Below are 23,291 nucleotides of genomic sequence, written 5' to 3' on the forward strand. Positions count from 1 at the left end.
ATGCTTATTGCTTATCCATATATATGTGCTCGTGTATTTTTCAGTACACCGTTAACTACTAAATTGTTATCAAGCAGCACACACAATCACCATCATTAGCAAACATTTTTGAATTTGTTTCCCCTTTTTCTGGTTCTGAAATTATCACAAAATCTAGTCGGTGTAATAAAGTTAAGTAAAGTAAGTAATATGGCAAGTGCCATATACAGTTTTCTAAGCTGCTGCCTAATCTTAGCATTTTCTTAAATATTTCTACTGGTAAGTGCATACTTATAAACAGGTTATTTAGTGTATCAAGTCTTAACAGTTTTCTAGTCACTCTCTAGCTACTCCAAGTCTCCTATTAAATTATCTGGTCTAAAGGTCTTGATTATTATATACAAAATATATTTCTGATTGTTTTAATTGAGTTTTTCATGGTTTAGAATCTAATTGTGATTGCTCTTTCAGGTTTTCTTGTGTCCTGAATTGTTTTTGTGGCAAACCTGTGCATTTAAGTTGTTGTAACATTATAATGTAAAAGTTTAAATTATTATTATTTTCATTGAATCAGATAATTTATTCATTGGTAGATTGGGGAGACCTAGAATGAACTTGTTATCGGTTTTAAGAAGGATTTAAGTAGTAGAAATTTGCAAATGGACAACTTGCATGAATTGAACGAAATTAGAGATATAGCTGCATGCAACAGATGTTGGGAAAATCTTTTTCAAGGGTACAGTTTACCGCATTAAGGTATTTTTAAGAATCATTTTTGTCGGTAAGATCCTGTTTTATAATAATAATAATTATTATTTTCATTATAGAGACAAGTGACTTATATTGAGATGTGTAACCTTAACTTGTAGTCCTATTTGAGTATTTGTAATTGTGTTGGTTTAACAGTATTTTCAATGTGTTTAAACAACCTTCATATTAATCTCGTAGGATGGTACTCTGGGTGGCCTTGATAGTTTTAAGCTACATCCAGTCAGTACACAGCCAAAACTACGATCTCCATTTTAAAAATCCTGTTAATACAGTGTTTTCTACTCTTGGGATCAACAACGAGCTTCAGAACTTGATAAGAAGTCCAGTAAACTTTCTAAGGGACCAGTTGTTATCTTATTCTCAACAGTCTGTGGACTCTAAAGATGATGATTCCAAAGTTTGTGAAACAAAGGTCTTGTCGCTTGTTGAGTCCTTGAAAACTGAAGAAAGTCTCAAATGTAAGATATTTGTACATGATATATATTTATGTTTAAAATGTTTCATGTCAGTTCAGGAATATAATAGGATGTGGGACGTGTGGGGGGCTAAAAATTTCTGTCAACTGTTTTCAAAATTATTACTAGTGTCTTTCAGTTGTTGATGCACTTGGTAAACCTCCAAGTGGTTTTCTCAATGGTAACACAGTTCTCATGGGAAGTTATGACACATGTACATCTATGATCAAATCCGCGGGCTATGGTAGCAACTACAAACCCTGTAAAATAAAGGCTCTTATGACAATGGTAGGTAGTGCACCCCCTAACAATGGTACTTAGTCTTACTTAATTTCTTGGAAACGTTTTATACTCGCTATTTATAAGTTATTGGATACTACTATCAAAATATATTTGATATCTTGAATCTCTGATGCTAGTTTGTAATTTTGGCAGTATCTAGATAGCCCGACCCCTGTCCGCGGACAACTGTCCACGGACAACTGTCCACGAACACCTGTCCACCAGATCATATTACTGCATCAGAGGACATAGATGCGTTACACCCAGGACAGGACATGGAGCTCTTTAGGAGGCTTTTCTGGAATAGGAAGTCTCGAGCATTCTCTGGGGAGGTCGTGGGTCCATTCATTTCGTCTATTAGACGGAAGAGTACCATGTCAGGAATTGGAATAGTTTTTGTTGTTGTTATTGAGTTATTGATGATGGCAACTGATAATACTTCACCAAAAACGAACGACTTATATGCCACATTTAAATCGTAATCATTTATTTCATTGAGCAATATACTACGCTACAATCAATCCGGGAGTTGATGCACAGGACAAAGCTTTGTTATCTTTTTGTAGTGGTATGTAGAATCCCATCGAGGATCGATGATGTGAACCCTGCTTGATTCAGGGGATACTGTTATTATGCAGTAATATGATCTGGTGGACAGGTGTTCGTGGACAGTTGTCCGCGGACAGGGGTCAGGCTATCTAGATACTGCCGTAATTTTCCATAAAACAGTTTGTAATATTACATTATTTCTTGCAGGGCAACAATTCAGTTGGTGGCACCCCACTTACATGGACAGTTTGTTTTCCACAAGAATGTCGTGGTGGCAACTTCACTTCCCTTAAGCAGGGTTTACTCAAAATAATAAACAGCCGGTGGGATCCAGTGCACATAGCTGAAAGTAGTGTAGTCACAACATGTGATACAGATTACAACTATAGCGCTGGATCGTACTGTGCTATTGTCCTGATATCAGTGATTGCGTTCATGGTGCTAGTCGGAAGTATGTGGGACCCTGTAGTGATGCTCGTGACATCTCTGAAAGTAGCAGAGGAGAGGAAGGTTCTGGTTAACAGTGAAGAAGGTGGTGCAGTGGATGAGATTGTCCCAGATAGTCCTGCTGTCCAGTCAAAACCTGTCTTGGACCCATTTAAAAGCTCTACTTTAGGTAACAGTAATACAGTCTTACTTTTTCTACGATGGGGGTGAATATAAGTTAGGGTTGGATTGAAACATCTATTTATTAGTCTTCCTCAGTTATCCATGATGAATGATGATCAATGCATGATAAAATACTTTAACATTTTTCTATAGTTAAGATTATTATTACTAAAAGGTGTTTCTATTCCAGGCGAGGTGTTGAAGTGTTTCTCTGTGCAGCGAACAGTTGGAGCCCTTCTAAACACCACTACCAAGGAGGGACAAATCCTCTGCATGAACGGAATCAGAGTCCTGAGTATAAATTGGGTTGTTCTGGGCCATGTTTACTATATCGGACTTGGAGCTGCAGGTGATCTTAGCATACACTTACAGTTAGTTTAACAATTAATATACTGACAAGTCTAGTTGGTTCTAGAGTATCTTGCATGATTTGATTGATAATTTTTCTATCATCACTCATCAGTGAAAACCATAAACTCCTTTAAATTTCAATCCATCGAGGTGATTTGGTCTATATTAACACGCTTTATCGACGAAACACATTTACCTTCACTTGGAATGGCTTGCCTTCTGTTGACTCTTTTTTCTTAATGAGGTACCTTGGCATTGAGTAGTCTCTGCAGTGTTGTTCATGTTGATTCACCAAGCTGTACAGAAGGTGTTCTTAGCTTGTGTCAACTAAAATTGCGTCCACAATAATTATACATTATATCGATTTATTTTAAAATACGTGAGATTTATCGTTATTTGATATTTGCTTGATGTTAGTAATTTTATTAATGTTTGTGTAATCGATAAATGTACGTATGGTAAACTTGATATTTTTGGAAGTAACACTGATTTAGTGTAAATTGAGTGTAATGTGTTTTCAGATTACACTGACTACATATCCATGTGGCGTAAAATTCCAATGGCAATAATCTATAATGCATTACCAGCAGTCGATACTTTCTTCTTCATAAGGTTTGTTTATTGCTATTCTAGTTATTCAATATCGTGTCATATTAATTTGCAAATAACCCAGCTATAGGGTGATATAATCTATTCTGGGAAACTATTGAGCAGTATAATTGACTTCAAAAATTTACTTCTTTACTGGTGTAAGCGTAGCATGTAAGGTTTTAAAATCATTCGTTTTAGCGGTTTCCTTGTTTCTCTTCTCCTCTCAAAAGACCTGGCAAAAAGAGGAAAGTTTAACGCTGTTGGTTACTATCTACACAGATACTTACGGTTAACTGTACCGTTTCTTGTCGTGACTCTTGGACAAGGGTTTCTTGCTCAGATATTTATTAGGGGCCCGTTTGAGGACATCCTTACTAAAGTTAGTAGCAATGCCGAGTAGTTTGTTAAATTAACCTTTAAGTTTATTACAAATCAGGAATTTGATAGTTAAGTTCGCAGGCCTGATTCCTAGTTGTGGTTAATGGTAAAACCTGTGGCTTGAAAGTGCACAGTACCAAGCTTTATTGAGGATGATTTAAATGTAATGTGTTCTGTGTACTATAACTGATAACACTAGGGTAGTGAAAACTGTAACAAGTGGTGGTGGACTAACATTCTCTACATCAACAACTTCGTCCCTTGGAACAAAGTGAGTGTTTTAGATTTATTACATTATTCAGTAACATTTTATTTTGGGATGGATCTATATTTTCCTCCTTATATTAATTGTTATTTACTTGAATTGTACCAGATTCTGATAAATTTCGTGAATAATGTAATAATTATATGCTATTTTTGTTCCTTCAGCTTCATCACCATTTAACTAACTATACAATATGAAATTTCAGCTAGAAATATGCGTTGGACAGTCCTGGTATTTATCTAATGATTTCCAGTTCTTCATTGTAGCCCCACTCTTCATCTGGCTTCTTTACAAATCACCTAGAACTGGTTGGTATTTAATTGAATAAGCACAGATTCAGTTTTATTCGTTTCAAAATGGAATCAAATCTGATATCACCAAAGCATTGCGTTCCATTGATTTACAGGAATTGCTCTAATTTCTGCTAAATAGAGTGTGAACTGCTTTGAAGGTGCGTGACTGCAAATATTGGATGACATCATATCTTATCAGTTCATTGAAATTTGAGCACTTAAAGAAATGCATGTACGTCAAGAGATAAGAACCTAGGATACTGTAAGCTTATACAAACAAAAAGCAATTCCCATTGTCACGAGATTGAGATAAGAAGATAAGATACAGGAAGGTTGTAGCAAGCAAATGAATGCTATCACGCCTGGTGGTAACGTAGGGTTACCACTAGGTATTAGGATACAACTGGAGTGCCCCTTATTATGGGTTACAGAACAGTGTCCTCCATATAGAATTAGGATACAACTGGAGTGTCCCTTATTATGGGTTACAGAACAGTGTCCTCTATATAGAATTAGGATACAACTGGAGTGTCCCTTATTATGGGTTACAAAATAGTGTCCTCTATATAGAATTAGGATACAACTGGAGTGTCCCTTATTATGGGTTACAGAATAGTGTCCTCTATATAGAATTAGGATACAACTGGAGTGTCCCTTATTATGGGTTACAGAATAGTGGCCTCTATATAGAATTAGGATACAACTGGAGTGTCCCTTATTATGAGCTACAGAATAGTGTCCTCTATAATTTCACAGTTTTAAATTACTGGAAAATCCACCACAACCCACAGAGTTAGAGGGATCCTTTAGACAATACAGTTGAAATTGTGCTTTGAGTAGTAGTGAGGCAAAATGTTAGGTCCTGAGAACATTATAACAGAAATCTGAGAACTTGGGAACCTGATAACCTGAGAACATTATAACGGGAGATAAGATAATGTAAAGTTCAGATTATTTGAAGCAAAGTCAAACGTAAATTTTTAGAGACGTGCTTAGCCCCTTTACTATTCAATGCTATGACAAATGACAATATGCTGAATATGGACAGGATCAGGAATCAGTATTATTCCAGATGATGATAAATTCTGATATAACTACTATTATTTCCCCCAGGAATTGCTGTAACAATGACTACGCTAGTCTGTAGTTGTGTGGCTGCGGGCGTCATTACTTACGGTTATAACCTGGGCCCTTCCACTGTATTCGAGTAAGTTTCAACCACAAGTTTATTACAATTTACAATACTTGTAAAGTATTCCGGATAAATTCAATAATAAATCTGCCAAAATATACCTAAGGTTGGTTTTACACGATCAGCCTATCCTGGACCGATTGAAAAATTGAACAATGGAATTCTGGATTTCAATGCGTGGTTATGACATAACGCATGGGGTATTCAGTTTAGAGTTCGAAGTTTCAAGCAAAAATTAAGGCAGAATGTATCGACAAGTTTTGAGAGATCTTGTTACATGATGCAACTTGTCCAGTGTACTTTTAACATAAAAATTAAGTAAGCTGCACTGCGGGCGCCACAAATAGCATTGAAACTCAATTCCATTGTTTGACCCTGCAACTATTTTCAGTCCGAATGCTGCCAACTTCACAGACTTCAAGCTGCTGTACGATAAGCCGTGGATACGTTGCCCTCCCTATCTGATAGGACTGCTTGGAGGCTGGTTTTGCTTCAAGAACCTGGACAGTCTCAAGTTGTATATCAGCCGACTCCGCTTCGTATGTGACGCTTCTTTTGCCTTTGTTATCAGTTCCAACTATAAATAAACTACCATAGTAGTGTTTAAGATTGTATATTTTTTAGTGAACTTGAGAATGTGCGCAAAAATATTGAGATGTAACCCTACTTTGTACTCAGCAGTGCAGATTGTAGTATAACTTGTTTATAGATGAATACATACCACATGACGTACAACAACTAGTACTCATCACAAGATTATTTTACAAATGTATGGCCTCTCCGACTAGTACTAGTAATACATCACGTGATACTTGCTTACTTGTGATGCACCACGTGGGCACTAACTAACACGTGGGCACTAACTAACACGTGGGCACTAACTCCTTGTTACACGCAGATAACGAGGCTGCTACTCAGTGTGGTAATCTGGATAACTACCTGCACTGTCCAGTACTGGGTTACATTCGGTCTTCACAATGATATGCTCAAGAAGACATGTGGGTAAAATACTGTCTTGGTACTGTGCCAACTTATGGTACTACATTGTTATATCGAGTGCAGTAGTGTGGTCGAGTTAACGGTTATATAACCATGTGACCAGTAATGATGTTGTCACATAAATGTCTAGTTTCCCGAATGTTGATATGAGTATATTGCTGACCCTAATATCCTACAGCTGGAGAAAATATAAGTCTGACAGGGAGTGTGATGTACGAGACATTTGCTAGATCTAGTTGGGGGATAGCTTTACTGGTTCAGATTGTCAGTTGTCAGTGTGGATTAGGAGGTAAGACATTTGCTAGATCTAGTTGGGGGATAGCTTTACTGGTTCAGATTGTCAGTTGTCAGTGTGGATTAGGAGGTAAGACATTTGCTAGATCTAGTTGGGGGATAGCTTTACTGGTTCAGATTGTCAGTTGTCAGTGTGGATTAGGAGGTAAGACATTTGCTAGATCTAGTTGGGGGATAGCTTTACTGGTTCAGATTGTCAGTTGTCAGTGTGGGTTAGGAGGCAAGACATTTGCTAGATCTAGTTGGGGGATAGCTTTACTGGTTCAGATTGTTAGTTGTCAGTGTGGGTTAGGAGGCAAGACATTTGCTAGATCTAGTTGGGGGATAGCTTTACTGGTTCAGATTGTCAGTTGTCAGTGTGGGTTAGGAGGTAAGACATTTGCTAGATCTAGTTGGGGGATAGCTTTACTGGTTCAGATTGTCAGTTGTCAGTGTGGGTTAGTAGGTAAGACATTTGCTAGATCTAGTTGGGGGATAGCTTTACTGGTTCAGATTGTCAGTTGTCAGTGTGGGTTAGGAGGTAAGACATTTGCTAGATCTAGTTGGGGGATAGCTTTACTGGTTCAGATTGTCAGTTGTCAGTGTGGATTAGGAGGTTAGGGATGGGCTCATTTTTAGTTCTTAACAGTGAACAATGAACATTCCTCATCGTGGTGTAAATCAACGGGTTAATTACAATCCGCATTTATTCTTTTCAACGAGAGCTAAAACTCCGGTTTGGAATAACACTCTATTCCCAGGAATAATAAATAAAGTATTGAGTTGGAAGGGTTGGATAGTTCTGTCCCGGTTAACGTTCGCAGTGTATCTTCTACATTATATCATTATACAGTCCTTCATAGTTCAACTTAGACATCCTTTCTTCTACAAGCCGGATTATGAAATTGTGAGTGTAATAATTGCAGATATAATCTCAAATAGGTATTTAGTAATATCGATAATATGAGCTAATGGAATACTATTGTAATTAAAATTCGTTTAACCATGAACACCTTCGTGAGTATCAAATATCATTTATCAAGCGAATGCTGTGCTAAAATTTACAAAGTCTATAACAAAATTACAAGAATTCACTTTATTAAAGGGACTCCTTGCTCGTTCAGATCATAGCGCAAAAGTTATCCACAATTTCTTTTTCTGTGCCACCCACGTTTAACCTCGTTATTTCAGGCCATTCTGTACTTTGGTTTCCTGGGAATGTCCTACCTTGCTGCAGCTCTCCTCTTTACTTGTGTGGAACAACCTCTTACTTTCCTTGAGAGAATGACTTATCGTAAATGATGAGACCTCTTTCCGGCTAGTTCAGTGTTTTTTTTTCTGATGGGAGAGAGGCATTTTTAGTTTAACTCAGACAGTTAGAATCAGAAGCTTGTAAACTGGACATTCACGCTAAAACGTTTTCTGTACGTATTGCTCTGATATTTTATTTGGTGACTGCCAAGGGTTTCATTTTGTGAAATCCAGTAGTCACCTTTTTGGAGCAAAAGTTTCAACTTTTTTACGGTTTTCGCTCACTTTTAAAATTTGTGTCCGATTTTATTGTTTGTAATTGTCAGATATCACACTATGAAGCTTCCATATTAGTGGTGTTTCAAGTTTCGATTAATTTTTGTTAAACATTTGAGTGTATGTATTGTTTAGTTTGTTGGGTGTAAACTTTTTACAATTTGCTTTGGTGAATTTAATTGATTTTCTATTATTGTCCTCTTCTGTATAAATTAAAATCGTTTTTATTGTTTTGCTATGTATTACACAAATTCCAGCCACCACAACATTATCATTTATATGAAAAAGTAACCTCTTTTTTCAACAGAAAGTAGGTAAATAAAGTTTGACCTCTGAACTTTGAAGTCGGTTTTCACTTTGGAGTTAATCATCATGTACTCTGGAGTAATATTACTATATAAAGCTCTACTTATCCTCTGAATTGTAGTTCCAGAAAATAAAGTGATATGGTCTATTACGTAGTCTGGTGTAATTAAGAGAGCAAACTTTAGATATTTGAAGAAAGTAACCTGGTTATATAAGATTATTTGATTATCCAATAAAATCATCAGTGAATATCGGGATGACCTTATGTAAAAAGTCACTGTCACAGCCTTATGTGCTCTACCGTCAACTTGAATTCTAACTTTTATTAGAGTTAGTACCACAAAAAACTAACTGTTTGGACAAGATATACTTTTTTCTACGAATATGATTTCAATGATCAACATCGTCAAGTGTTAAAAAACATTAAATTAGCTTAAATGCGTAACGTTAGATGTGTATTCAGAACATGGAGACAAGATGTAATGATAAATACTACAAAATCACTATACTTCATGTATATAAACTATTTGAATAACTAAATGCACATTATCTAGATAGCTGATGTCATTAAAGAATGCCGTACTGTTTAGTGTCCTAACAGCCGTATGTTGTCAGATCCAAATACCTATTTCCTCCCAAGACCTTAACCCAATCTTTGGTGATTTCAACCCCGGTTTAACGAATTTCTCACTTCCGGGAATAAATTTGGGAGAAGAACCCAAGTTGTCTGATGTGGCTGACTCGCTATGTTTGACAAAGATCAAGGGATTGTATAACGGGCTGACGACTTTCAACCAGGAAAGCATCGCTTGTGAGTATCCCCAGTTCCTAATACATGATTTCAGGCCCTCACTTAGCTTTCAGCATCATTTGGTTATTTAGTGGTGACTGTAAGATTGAAGTAAAGGATGCTTAATAGATATGATGATGGCCATGTCAAGTCTTTTAACGAGACTTGACACATGGTGACATATCATGTCTAAGTAGCTTTGCCACATTATTTTCTCACGTGAGATGTTTTGCAGTTTTTGATGCGGCTGGGAAGCCAGGACCCGGACTGACTCAAGGGAACTTGCTTATGATGGGAGGATATGACATGTGCCTGAGTATCAAGAATGCTACAGCCGGCTACTACAACTTCTGTTATGTGGGTGCCCCGGGTAAACTTTTCGTAAGTCTGATTTTGCCTTCTCAATGGTTAATTCTACATTTGAATCTTAGCCAGTAGATGGTAATGTCACTGCATCCAGTTCAAAGGAAACTGAATTTAGATGGCAAGTGTTGACTGTTTGTTCAGAATAAATTTTAGCATGGTGTCTGGTATCTAATCTAGTCTTCTACTTCATTTACTCCAGCGGTCAGCAATAGTGTTTTTTATCAAAGAAATGAAAATCAAACCGAAACAACTAAAAACACACTCAGTATTTATAATACAACTTACACAGAATAGAAGAGAAAATCTATAAATAGAATTTGAGCGATATACTCGGATATACAGCAATGAAAAGATAATTGCTGGCCTTTAAAATGGAAAAGTGTAATCATTTTATGAACAAGATAAAATTAGCGATAAGGGATAAAGTGTATATAATATTAGTAAGTACAGACGTTCGGTTGAAAGTTAAAAGACATATTGTGGGGCCACTTTTCTGTCACACAAAAGCTGGTTACCAGTTCTTTACGGAGCGCGCGGAGTGTTAAATGACATTTTATCGCGCGTCACGTACGTACGTACGCGCGTGCGCGCGCATGTTTGTTAGAAATTGTACTTGCCAGTACGTACGATGACATGATGTGAGAGTCAGGTCAGCCATGAGCCATGTGATTAAGTAATAAATATAGTGACTGCCAACTGGTAGCTATTTAAGATACATTTAAAATGAACAACCGTTTTGGTTAATAAATAGCTAGCTTATTGCGGCACGATTGCACAGATTTCCGGTTAATTATCTACTTAAATTAATCTGTTATCTTACTCAGGGATATCCGATAAGAATTGACTGGACGGGGTGTCTACCTGTAGAATGTCGTAATGGTAGCAACACAGACGTTGAGAAATGGATAAGTTCGTTCATACCATTTGGGCAGCTAGTCTTGGAGCCTGGGACCATGAATTGCGAGACTGATGTAGAGCTCGGTACTGGTGCTATTTTGGGATACGTCTACCTTGGCATTGTCGCTTTTCTTGTTGTTTTAGGTAAGAATAATATTATAATAATCATTTTAACATGGCACATCACGACAAAAGATCAATTTGTTTTAATCAACCAAATTTGAAGAAGCTACAGCATATTTATTTTGTGAATATAATACGAGTGTGACAAGGATGATGATTAATCAATCTACACTCGACTGTCACGTGACTTTTTCAACTCGTTCTGTAGCTGGTCCTGAACGAATATTCGAAACCCTAACCCTCTAATCTGATCCCAACCCTAACCCTAACCCAATCCTTAACAAAAGCATATGCTGAAACACTAACCCTAACGATTATAAATTGGACTAACTTCCTTATACGGTCATATCACGTGATCGAGACAGTTTTTCGCCAATATCTCGTCAGCATTTTAACGCTATGTCATAGGGGGTGATTCGGAATCAGCGTCCGAAAATACATCGATTGAAGTTGGTTTCAACTGTCGGGGGCCCTTATAGAACAATCTCGAAGATCGACTGTAGAGTGATTTAGCACGCTCGGTGTGACAAAGACAAAATATCGACCCTTTATAATTACGCCGGCCTCTCATCAACAACCCACTATTTTCAGGGACACTGTGGTACACATGTCATCCTGTAATCAAGAGTATCATCACCTCTGGACCTCCTGAAGACAGACAAGTTCTGGTGGATTGTGAGGAGAATAACGAGATCATTCCAGACACACCGCAGGAGGGTGAAAGTGCTGGCAAACCAGCCCAACCTCGGTCAGTGGCTCAGCCTGAACAACAGACGGAATCTTTGCTCAGCAGATTCTGGAAATGTTTTGCGTTGCAACGCTCGTTTGGGAGCCTCACCAGCACAACCACCAAGCCAGGACAGGTGCTCTGTTTGAACGGAATCAGGGTACTTAGCATAAACTGGGTGGTTTTGGGACACACTTATCTCAACTACATGGGACTTCTCGGCGACAAGATGTATCTGGGGACTCTGCTGAACCGGAGGAATAGTCCCATTATTATAAACGCAAATCCGTCAGTGGACAGCTTCTTCGCGTTGAGTGGTTTCTTAGTTGCGTATTTGTTGCTGAAACAGTTAGCTAAAAGTGGTGGTCCTAGAAAGATGGGAGTAGCTAAGTGGGTAGCTTATTATCTTCATCGTTATCTGAGACTGACAGCTCCTTATCTAATGGTCGTGTTACTAGAGGTTGGTTTCAATCACTGAAAGTCGGGTGTCCTGAGATAACCCAGCACAGAGAAACTGCTTTTTTGGTTTTATCCTGCACTAAGGGGGGGGGGGGGGGGGTTCACCCTGATTTTTTTGTGAAACTTGGTTTCGAGATAGTAGTTGACCAACAAACTAGGACCAGTGACCGAACTTTTGAGGGGGTCCCGGACCCCAACCGCCAAACGGTGCCCGCGGGGCAGCCACGCCCATATTTGGTCCAAATTAGGCCCAATTTAGCCAAATACCCTGAACATGCCGAAAATCCAGATTTTAGGTGCTCTACTTGTAGCTAGTGGTCCCCTGAACTCGTATATGAATTTTCATCAAGATTGGACAAAAAATGACTGAGTTCTTTCTGTCGGACCGTCATCAACATGTTGTTCTGAACGGGGTGTCTTCCTTCGCAGCCTTGGTTCTCAGTGGAGTCCCCCAAGGAACCGTTCTTGGACCCCTCCTTTTCATACTCTTCATAAATGACATGAAGCTTTGTGTGACTGGTTCAATTATAAGATTCTTTGCTGATGACACCCGTTTACTGAAGCACATATATACAGAACAGGATGTTATCGTTCTTCAGCAAGATCTCGACCATGTCATTGCATGGGCCAAACGTAATAACATGGTTTTACATGAGGATAAGTTTGAGCTCCTAGTTCACCGGGGAAATCCTAATGAGAGTCTGTATGAGCTGCCTTTTGTATGTCAAACACAAACATACAAGGTGTCAGGCGGTAATATGCTCTATCCTACATACCAAGTTAAGGATCTTGGAGTTATAGTGTCTTCGGATTTGTCGTGGTCACATCATGTCAGTTCTATGGCATCTCGAGCTAGAAAAGTGGCAGCCTGGGTGCTCAGTGCGTTCAAGTGCAGAAATAGAACCACAATGTTGACACTTTACAAGTCACTTATCCGAAGTCATTTAGAGTACTGCTGCCCTCTGTGGAATACCAGTAAAATTTCAGACATCCAACAGATTGAAGGAGTACAGCGTACTTTCACCTCAAGGATTTGGGGTGTTCAACATCTTGACTATTGGCAGCGGCTCAAAGCACTAAATCTAATGTCGATGCAAAGGAGGAGAGAGCGTTATATTATCATCCACATGTGGAAAATCTTACATCAACGCTGCCCAAATGACCTTGGGATTCTTTTTTCTACTCCATCAAGACACGGAATCAAGGCCACCATTCCAAGTCTCAGCAAGAGCAGTACTCAACGTCAACAGTCATTGTATGATGGTTCATTTGCAGTAATGGGGCCACGTTTATGGAACACCATTCCATCAGATCTTCACCTCATTGAAGACCCACTGCAGTTCAAAGCAAAACTATCAGCATTTCTTAAACCGTTTCCAGATAACCCACCTGTGAGCAATTACAGCTGCCCTAATGGAAATTCTTTGCTGGACTGGAGTATGAATAAGGCAGCAGCGATGCTGCAAGGGCGGTCGAACTATTCGATGACCCAGTAGAGGAATCTGCGAATCTCTCCAAAGTATCCAAAGTAAGTAAGTTATGAGCAAAAAACCATATGACCATATTTGGGCATACGCACCAAATTTGATCGAATTTGGCCCATAAATTGGTCAAATATCAATATTTTTGAATGAAACCAACTTTATATGAAAGGTAAGCCTATACTACACATTATCTATGATTATCAGCTCAGTATCTACCTAACTGTGGATTCTGTGTTCAAATAATCGCAAAAAATGAACAAAATTGCCCATATCTCCAAGGATGGTAAATGCGTTTTGGGGAGACTACGCGTAGGTACTACGCATACGTATTTCCCGATGATAAATTACGTATTTCAAATTAAGTTGCAGTAACGCGCGAACATCTATATATAAATATTACATTACAGTATATGGAATCGTGGCCTAATTGGTTAATACGCTAGCTCCATATCAGCAGATTGCGAGTTCGAGACTTGGATAGGATAATTTTTTCCCATACTTTTTGGCAATTATGAATAACTAATGAATAACTAAAAATACCTCTGTAATATAACTAGCAAGGTGAAATGAAATCGTCATCCGGCCGAAAAATTTATTATAGCCGTTTTAAAAGTTTATTATAGCCGTTTTTTCTTTCCAGGCTGGATTCCTAGTCACTTTTTAAACTTATGCCACTGGGAAGTCCGTGTTAATCCGGTAACCGGTTTCAAAATTCAAGCAAGAGAGACTTGTGATCTTAGTCTGCGAATATTGCAATAGATAAAAATGCACTGGAACTGGGTCTCGGTTGAAAGTCTATTCCTCGAGGGAGGCATAACTGCTTTATAACCTGAGAAGCTCTGCTCTGCAGCAGACTGACTGATTGGTTGGTTCAGCATAAGAATAGCAAGTCGCTGCAGCGTTTTCATTCGAGCACCGTGAAGTCTCCAAAACGACTATCAGTATTGCTATATTAATATACCACTGGGCCAGCGACGCACGCGCAAATATCACTAATCTGTAATCACGTATTTCGAAAGAGATACGCGCGTATTTTGAAAAATTTTACCATCAAAGAATTTAAGCGCCAAATTTTGCCGTATTTCACGTATTTCTTAGAATTTTTGAATACGGCGTATTTACAGGCGATTTTTTGACGTATTTACCATCGATGCATATCTCAGTTCGCGATATTTGCAAAACTGATTTCGCTCAAAACAATAGAACTCAATAGGGTTTCAATATTTTTACATGAAAATTTCAGAATCAACGTAGAATCGCATTTCGACCTTAAGTTTTGTATTGGAATTTTGAGTTAGGCCTTTAAAAAATTTGGCGGCCAAAATTTGCAATGCGAAATTCAGAATTTGGCCGCCAAATTTTTTTAAAGGCCTAACTCAAAATTCCAATACAAAACAAAAGGTCGAAATGCGATTCTACGTTGATTCTGAAAATTTCATGTAAAAATATTGAAACCCTATTGAGTTCTATTGTTTTGAGCGAAAACAGTTTTGCAAATATCGCGAACTGAGATATGGGCAATTTTGTTCATTTTTTGCGATTATTTGAACACAGAATCCACAGTTAGGTAGATACTGAGCTGATAATCATAGATAATGTGTAGTATAGGCTTACCTTTTATATAAAGTTGGTTTCATTCAAAAATATTGATATTTGACCAATTTATGGGCCAAATTCGATCAAATTTGGTGCGTATGCCCAAATATGGTCATACGGTTTTTTGCTCATAACTCAGTCATTTTTTGTCCAATGTTGATGAAAATCCATATACGAGTTCAGGGGACCACTAGCTACAAGTAGAGCACCTAAAATCTGGATTTTGATTATGTTCAGGGTATTTGGCTAAATTGGGCCTAATTTGGACCAAATATGGGCGTGGCTGCCCCGCGGACACCGTTTGGCGGTTGGGGTCCGGGACCCCCTCAAAAGTTCGGTCACTGGTCCTAGTTTGTTGGTCAACTGCTATCTCGAAACCAAGTTTCACAAAAAAATCAGGGTGAACCCCCCCCCCCAAACCCCCCCCCCCCCCCCCCCCCCCCCCGTTTTCTCCTTACTGATTATTTAAATAGATTATAGAGGAGTGAGAACATGATTAATTCTTAATCTCCCCATACATCGGGCACCTTAATTTTTAACTTTTTAATCATTTACGTCACCTCTATTCTTTACCCGTATTTTCCCTTATTTTCTATTTACTCTATGTAATGTTTTAATTCAGGGATTTCTGTACAGACAGTGGGTGACTGGACCGCTAACCTTTGCCATGGACGGCCCGGATAAAGCATGTCAAGACTACTGGTGGGCAAATATCTTGTATATCAACAACCTGGTCCCCTGGAAAGCGACGGAAGTATGTGTGGGACAGACCTGGTACCTGTCAAATGATATGCAGTTCTACCTTATCGCACCTGTCTTCGTCGTGCTTCTCTTTTGGAAACCGTTAACAGGTTTGAAATTGTTGATGTTTTCGATTTGTTATCCTGGGGCGATTACAGTTTTTATTTCGTGTGAAGTTGGAAGTTTTGACCGAATTTATGTTGGGAATTAAATTTGTTAATTATGGTTGACTATTCATGTTTTCTGACACAACGGTAGAATCATTATTAACTATCCAAGCAACGAAGTAACTTCTCAGGGATATTAACCAGTGTTGCTGTTATTTTATCCAGTACAGTAGCAACTGCTATAATTACCTATCACTACAGACTGGGCCCTGCTTCAGCAGCTGAGTGAGTTACCGTATCCATGATCCATCTGTTACCAAACTTGACGAAATCTCCCCGGCAACGGCATAAAAACACACAAAAAATGACCAAAAACTGACCCTTATATCGCATAACGTATTGATACGCATGGCTTCGTGCGGTCGAAAGAATCTAAATATAACCAAATCTCTTTATAGTTTGAACGATGATAACTTTTGGCTCGTGTACAACAAACCTTGGATACGTATAAAGGCTTACTTAGTCGGAATTCTTGGCGGTTGGATCTATTGGAAATACGGACAGACTTTGCAAGACCGTGTTAACAAGATGCCTGAGGTGGGATATATTTGTATCTGAACCACTTGATCTGATCATGATACTTACTCCAATGTAAAAAGTTAAGCAAAAAGTATTTTCGAAATGAGACTTAAGTGTGAAAACTTAAGCCATATTTCGCACATAAGTCTTTTCACTTAATTCGAGAATTTTGGTCTAGTGGTTACTTAAGTGCCTAAATTGTAGTACTAACTCAAAAATATTAAAAGGAAAACAAGTTGGAAGGGTGCAAATTAAAAGTAAAATTACAGAATTGCCTACGAATAGTACGAATAATAATATAACAAAATAAATTTAACATTTTATGACACGAAAAATTGTCTAACAATTTCATTTCGCTGATTTTTTCCTTTCCTTAAAAGAACTCGAGCTTGCTCATTTTCGTCGTGGTCAGTGTCATCCTGACTCACTGAATTGTCTCTGTCATTGAGATGAGGCAATATTTGACATGGTTTAATCTCCTCCTTATGCAGTAATTGTGTTATATGATACACTGGAGATTAAAAGGCATGTGTTGAAAATGAAATTAAAAACATTTAGTTGACATTTAGAACATGAAACTGTAAACGAAAACGAAAGGTTGGCGGATAAATTTTGTGTCTCTATTCCTAACTGGACAGAGAAACAATGATTCCTGCACAAGAGATCCTTAAAAGATATTTACCATCAACAATATCACAGTTTCTTTTCACAATCTCGTAAACATCTCTTCTAGCTTCCCCGCTTAAATCCTGGTACTCAGCCTGCAAGAGGAAGGATACACCGTCAGTGTCATCGTTTATCATCGACCCACCCTGCTCTCGAATAAATTCGTCTACGTGTAAGTAGGTATTATCCTCCAGCACAGAAACTATCAATTCCGGATGTTTAACTCGGATGTAAGACGTTATCTTCAGTGCCGTGAGAGCGTGGTCTCCGTGTGTCAGACTGGAGCTAAAGATGTTCGGATCACTCCGGTTTATCATGTAGGTGTATAACTCAGAACTTACAGATTCTCCTTCAAGGAATATGATAATTTTGCCATGGGGTTTCAGAAACTTTACTGCGTAAGAAACCGCTTCAAATGGGTCTTCGACAGTGTACAAGCACTGTGATAGCATTATGATGTCAAATAGAGGACTCCCGTATTTCTCATCGAACTCAAACTCTTTGCTAAAGAATGATGTATCGATATCGTACTCGGCACCAAGACTTTTCAGTTCAGCCTCCAAAAGTGGAACATGGGCAGGATTCGGCTCGATAGCATAGAGATACTCCAACTTCAGCCCCTGTTTCTGAACCAACATTCTCTCAAAATTTCCTATACCGGCACCAATGCTCAACATATGCACCGGCTCCTTGTCAAAGTTGTTCTCTAAAATGAACTTCTTGGCAATACTAGCCATAATATCGTATTGATTGGAGTGAGAAACGAACCTGGCGAATGTTCTCGCATATCCCTCCATAGTGAGGGGAGTAGTAGTTTCGAGTGGTAGGTCTCTTTCAGTCATTATTCAAACTGTAAGTTCTCCTGTAAAATGGTGAATAAGGTGAGTTTAGTAGGAGGTATCAAATAAGGTGAGTTTAGTAGGAGGTATCAAATAAGGTGAGTTAAGTAGGAGGTATCAAATAAGGTCCCTCTCCCTCTCCCTCTCCCTCTCCCTCTCCCTCTCCCTCTCCCTCTCCCTCTCCCTCTCCCTCTCCCTCTCCCTCTCCCTCTCCCTCTCCCTCTCCCTCTCCCTCTCCCTCTCCCTCTCCCTCTCCCTCTCCCTCTCCCTCTCCCTCTCCCTCTCCCTCTCCCTCTCCCTCTCCCTCTCCCTCTCCCTCTCCCTCTCCCTCTCCCTCTCCCTCTCCCTCTCCCTCTCCATCTCCCTCTCCCTCTCCCTCTCCCTCTGATCCCTCTCCCTCTGATCCCTCTCCCTAGAGGTATCAAATAGGGTAACTTTAGTAGGAGGTATCAAATAAGGTGACTTTAGTAAGAGGTATCAAATAAGGTGAGTTTAGTAGGAGGTATCAAATAAGGTGAGTTTAGTGGAAGGTATCAAATAAGGTGAGTTTATTAAGAGGTATCAAATAAGGTGACTTTAGTAAGAGGTATCAAATAAGGTTAGTTTAGTAGAAGGTATCAAATAAGGTGAGTTTAGTAGGAGGTATCAAATAAGGTGACTTTAGTAAGAGGTATCAAATAAGGTGAGTTAAGTAGAAGGTATCAAATAAAGTGAGTTTAGTAAGAGTGAGTTTAGTAGGAGGTATCAAATAAGGTGAGTTTAGTAAGAGGTATCAAATAAGGTGAGTTTAGTAGGAGGTATCAAATAAGGTGAGTTTAGTATGAGGTATCAAATAAGGTGACTTTAGTAAGAGGTATCAAATAAGGTGAGTTTAGTAGGAGGTATCAAATAAGGTGACTTTAGTAAGAGGTATCAAATAAGGTGAGTTAAGTAGAAGGTATCAAATAAGGTGAGTTTAGTAAGAGTGAGTTTAGTAGGAGGTATCAAATAAGGTGAGTTTAGTAAGAGGTATCAAATAAGGTGAGTTTAGTAGGAGGCATCAAATAAGGTGAGTTTAGTAGGTGGTGTCAAATAAGGTGAGTTTAGTATGAGGTATCAAATAAGGTGACTTTAGTAAGAGGTATCAAATAAGGTGAGTTTAGTAGAAGGTATCAAATAAGGTGAGTTTAGTAAGAGGTATCAAATAAGGTGAGTTTAGTAGAAGGTATCAAATAAGGTGAGTTTAGTAATAGGTATCAAATAAGGTGAGTTCAGTAAGAGGTACAAGTAGTAATGTAGGGACCGTTCGACCACCATTTGAAGAGAACCGGGGCAGGGAGTGATTATAACCCTAACAGGAAGAATTAACCCTGATTATACCCCAATTAGACATCAATTAGCCCAATCATGACGCAAAACTGGAAACTAACCCTGTCTCTTAAAATAACTGTCACCAGAAACGGTAATAACCATAGTACAGATAGTATTATAGAGGGAAGTACTTATCAGTTGCTCTCATCTTGTCCGACAGCGACTCTTGTCCTATTCCGAAATTAAGTTTTCCGGACAACAGTCGCTGTCGGAGTCCTTTGAATCAGCGACTGTAGTCTAAATTTCGGATCAGATTTGTTTTTCAGTACAAGCTGGGAGTATAAGATCCGATATCACATGACAATCAGAAAGTGAAAATTTAGATCAGGTCTCAAATTCGGAAAACAGTCGGTCTTTTCACAAGTACGCACAATGTGTTGGAATCTAATGTTGGAAAGGTACAATATTTAATACTCTGCCTCAATCGTGCTCATGACCAGTGTAACAAGCCCCAAAATAACTATAACACCTTCTATAAGGATAATTCTAGATTTATACATCTTGATGTTTTCGGAGACTCGGTGTTAAACATTGAACATTTATCGAAGTATAAAGATTAATCTTACGGTATTATATTTCCAAATTGATTATAATTGTAGAATGAAGATCTTACTATTGTTTGCACCCGCAGTGGAGGAAGGTTCTTGTAGCATGTCCCATTTGGGCTGCCACGTGCGCTATACAGTGGGCTGTTGTCTTCGGGCTATACGACGACATAAAGAACGCTAGGCTAGGTAAATGTATAATAAAAGAAATTTACATATCGATGTTGAAATACCACGAAAAATAAACTGCGTCTTCAAAGATATTACAGTTACTACGTATTACTCTATTAATTGATGAAACCAAATATTTCTCAATTCAATTATCGACGCGTATTCTAAAATGATAAAGTCTAACCCACTCTTGAAACTCGCAGAGAACAAACAACCTGGTGAAGCAGACAGCATATCCTACAGCAGTTTGGCTCGTATAGCCTGGTCCACCGCTCTCACGGCACAGATCTTACTGTGTCAGAGCGGTCTGGGCGGCTTCATCAACTCTATTCTCAGCTGGAATGGTTGGCTGGTATTGGCTAGGCTCACTTACTCGGTTTACCTTTTACATTTGGGCTTGATGAGAGTGCTGGCGGTTATAATCAGGCATCCTTTCTACTTCAATCCTGACTTTGAACTGGTACGACCTCTTTCACGTCAAACAGCTTCATTTTAGTTTTGTTCCATTTCTTTTTAATTCTCTGAGATATAAATAAAAATAGGTTTCTGTCACTAGCAAAAATCTAACGAATCGGTACTTTATATTTTGTCAGAATCTACCGCAAATCACTACAGCTCCAGGTATAAATTTAACAGCATTCTCTTACAGGGTGTGAAGTATCTGGGTATCTTGATGATGTCCTACCTGGCAGCAATAATTCTCTATGTGTGTGTCGAGCAACCCCTTGCTTTTCTTGAGGCTCTAACATACAGAAGATAAAGATATTTGTATATTTTAGTATGGTTTATCGTTACTCTTTATTGTTAATGTTATGTACAATGTATATTGTATAATGTACATATTGTATACGCCTACAGTGTGTTCTATTGAACTTGATTGACAACGACTGAACTTGGTTTGACTGTTCATTTTATAGTTCAAATTTGTATTTTTAAGTTGCAAGTTTGAGTAACTTTGATGCTTTACAGTTTGAATTTTAGTTAAGAAATTATTATATTCAGATGAGCTTAGAATGGTTCATAAACCACCCAGGAGATTTGGGTGAGCGTACCTTTCAGTGTTTTTTAATAGTGTCACAGCGTCCGTGAAATTAATATGGATGAAATGTGTTTTATTGTAAATACAGTATCAGTATGTACTATTATATCTATAAATATATTAATAGCAGCTATTTTTAATCTTATCCATTTATCGCAACTTGTAATTGTAATAGGCTTAACAGATTTTGTTTCATGTTATGATTGATGGATTTTTGATTCATTACTGTTACACTGTTGAATTTTAGTGTGGGTTCAATTTGGTTCTAGGTTTGATTTGATTGCATGGTCCCTGGGCACTTATGGTAGATTTCCCCCTGATTTTAGTGTTAATTTAAAGAACGCAAACCAGCTAAAGTTTAGCAGTTTTATTTTTAGCTTTTTTTAGTTGAATGTTTACAATGATTAGTTGCAATTACGTAACTGAAACTACATGGTCAAGTTTCAGTTTTTTATTTAGTTTAGGTTTTTAAGTTAGTACTTTAATAACCGTTTCAGAGCCAAATTTCATAAATCAATTGGTACGTCCAGATTCCAGAATGTATTTATATTATTGAAATTCGATACTAAGTGCTTAGTGTATATTACTTGTGCAATGATTTTGTTCTTTAGAAAATCGTTTCACTCGATTCATACAAAATTGCACACCCAATATTTTACAGTAAAACAAGAAATTAGGAACGGCTACATTCTAAATCTAAACGGAACAGCGCCGAAACTTATATTGACGATTAATTAAAACATACATATTTATAAAGATTGATAGCATATTATTAAATACTTTTCAAACTTTACAGAGTACAGCAATTACAACGAATGAAATAAACTCGAATAAAATATTGCCCCCGTCTGTAAAATCTGTCGGGAGACCAAACACGGTACTGCACAGTAAAACGTGCCCGCAATTACATGGCCCCGATATGATTTTTTAAAATGTGAAACAAAATTGTGATAAAATAAATGTGTGAAGAATGTGAAACAGTTCAAATTTCTTCAGACGAGGCTGATACACTGTTCTTATCAGAGCTGACAATCTTATTGTTCCTTATGAAATGAATTCTGTTAGGCTCTGCTTTCCTCTTCTCTTTCAATTCCTCCCAGAGCTTCTTGTAAGCTCTCCTTTCTTCCACTGATCTGTCTGGGCAAATGTAGATACTTTTATAGCCCTCTTTTGTGCGTAGTAGTTTCGCTTTTCGCAGCACCTGAGTAACCATGTCAGAGCTATTTAGAGATAGTTTAGTTGGTCGTATTAATGTGCCCACTCTCTTCAGACCAACTCTACAACAGTCACGAAAAGAAGGTTTCTCGTTTATCTCACCAAGAACTTCGGCAACTTTGTTTTCTAACTTCTCGCCGTCGGATTCACTTATTCCGTAGATTACGACGTTTCTGCTTCTTTCATCCTTTTCAGCTATTGTCTTAACTGCAGTACAGATCTTCTTTGGCGTAAGAGCAGCTGCACAAGTCTTTTTCAGGGCAGAAGAATATGATTTCATTTCTGTCTGCACAGTTGTTTGAACAGACTTGAGTTCTTCGTCCTTCTTTTCAATGAGCTGCTTCTGCAAATCAATGACAGTTTTCTGCTCCGCGATTACTGAAATGTTCTGTTTATCTACTCTCTCCGCAGCCATTTGCAAATGAGGAGCCGCATAACGATTCAAAATGAAACAAACAGTTTGCAGCCAATCACACAGTTTTTCTTTCGAAACTGATCGCTTGTTCAGGTTTTTCAATACTAGATCTCCGTATTCCTTAACATCCAGTTCATGGCACATTTCATTAAAAACACTGTTTGTAGCTCTCGCTACCTGATCTGCATGTCTGGCACTAAACAGATCATCATTATCGGGGTCATCGACCAAATGCTTCGTATGTTCATGGTATGAGTACTGCATCGTGTATATTCCAATGTACAGTTCTTGTATACAGGCTACACAACGATCACACTAAAAGACAAGCACTTCTTATCGCAAGTTACAACAGCTGATAACAG

The 23,291-nt window shown here is 38.3% G+C and overlaps 1 protein-coding gene across 1 annotated transcript; it reads left to right on the plus strand.

Moving 5' to 3' along the window:
* Positions 1-928: 928 nt before the first annotated feature.
* LOC134810938 (uncharacterized) lies at positions 929-21,107 on the plus strand. The gene is made up of 22 exons (XM_063817632.1): positions 929-1,208; positions 1,345-1,493; positions 2,244-2,652; positions 2,836-2,994; positions 3,518-3,608; positions 3,786-3,966; positions 4,165-4,236; positions 4,436-4,538; positions 5,637-5,730; positions 6,107-6,254; positions 6,614-6,713; positions 6,893-7,278; positions 9,379-9,631; positions 9,846-9,991; positions 10,801-11,017; positions 11,588-12,183; positions 15,885-16,113; positions 16,302-16,395; positions 16,569-16,707; positions 20,176-20,278; positions 20,464-20,720; positions 20,910-21,107. Exons 1-22 carry the CDS (start codon positions 929-931, stop codon positions 21,018-21,020), a joined length of 4,317 nt encoding a protein of 1,438 aa, XP_063673702.1. The 3' UTR covers positions 21,021-21,107.
* The last annotated feature ends 2,184 nt before the right edge of the window (positions 21,108-23,291 follow it).

This window comes from Bolinopsis microptera, chromosome 2, assembly GCF_026151205.1.
Source record: "Bolinopsis microptera isolate Bmic1 chromosome 2, MBARI_Bmic_1.0, whole genome shotgun sequence".
Lineage (NCBI taxonomy): Eukaryota > Metazoa > Ctenophora > Tentaculata > Lobata > Bolinopsidae > Bolinopsis > Bolinopsis microptera.

Bases quoted from the DNA above. Each gene is read 5' to 3' on its own strand.
- LOC134810938 (XM_063817632.1), top strand. From the start codon at position 929: ATGGTACTCTGGGTGGCCTTGATAGTTTTAAGCTACATCCAGTCAGTA. The intron at 7,279-9,378 runs GTTAGTTGTCAG...TTATCTAGATAG, and splicing joins TAGCTTTACTGGTTCAGATT to CTGATGTCATTAAAGAATGC. The intron at 16,708-20,175 runs GTGGGATATATT...TTGCACCCGCAG, and splicing joins GTGTTAACAAGATGCCTGAG to TGGAGGAAGGTTCTTGTAGC.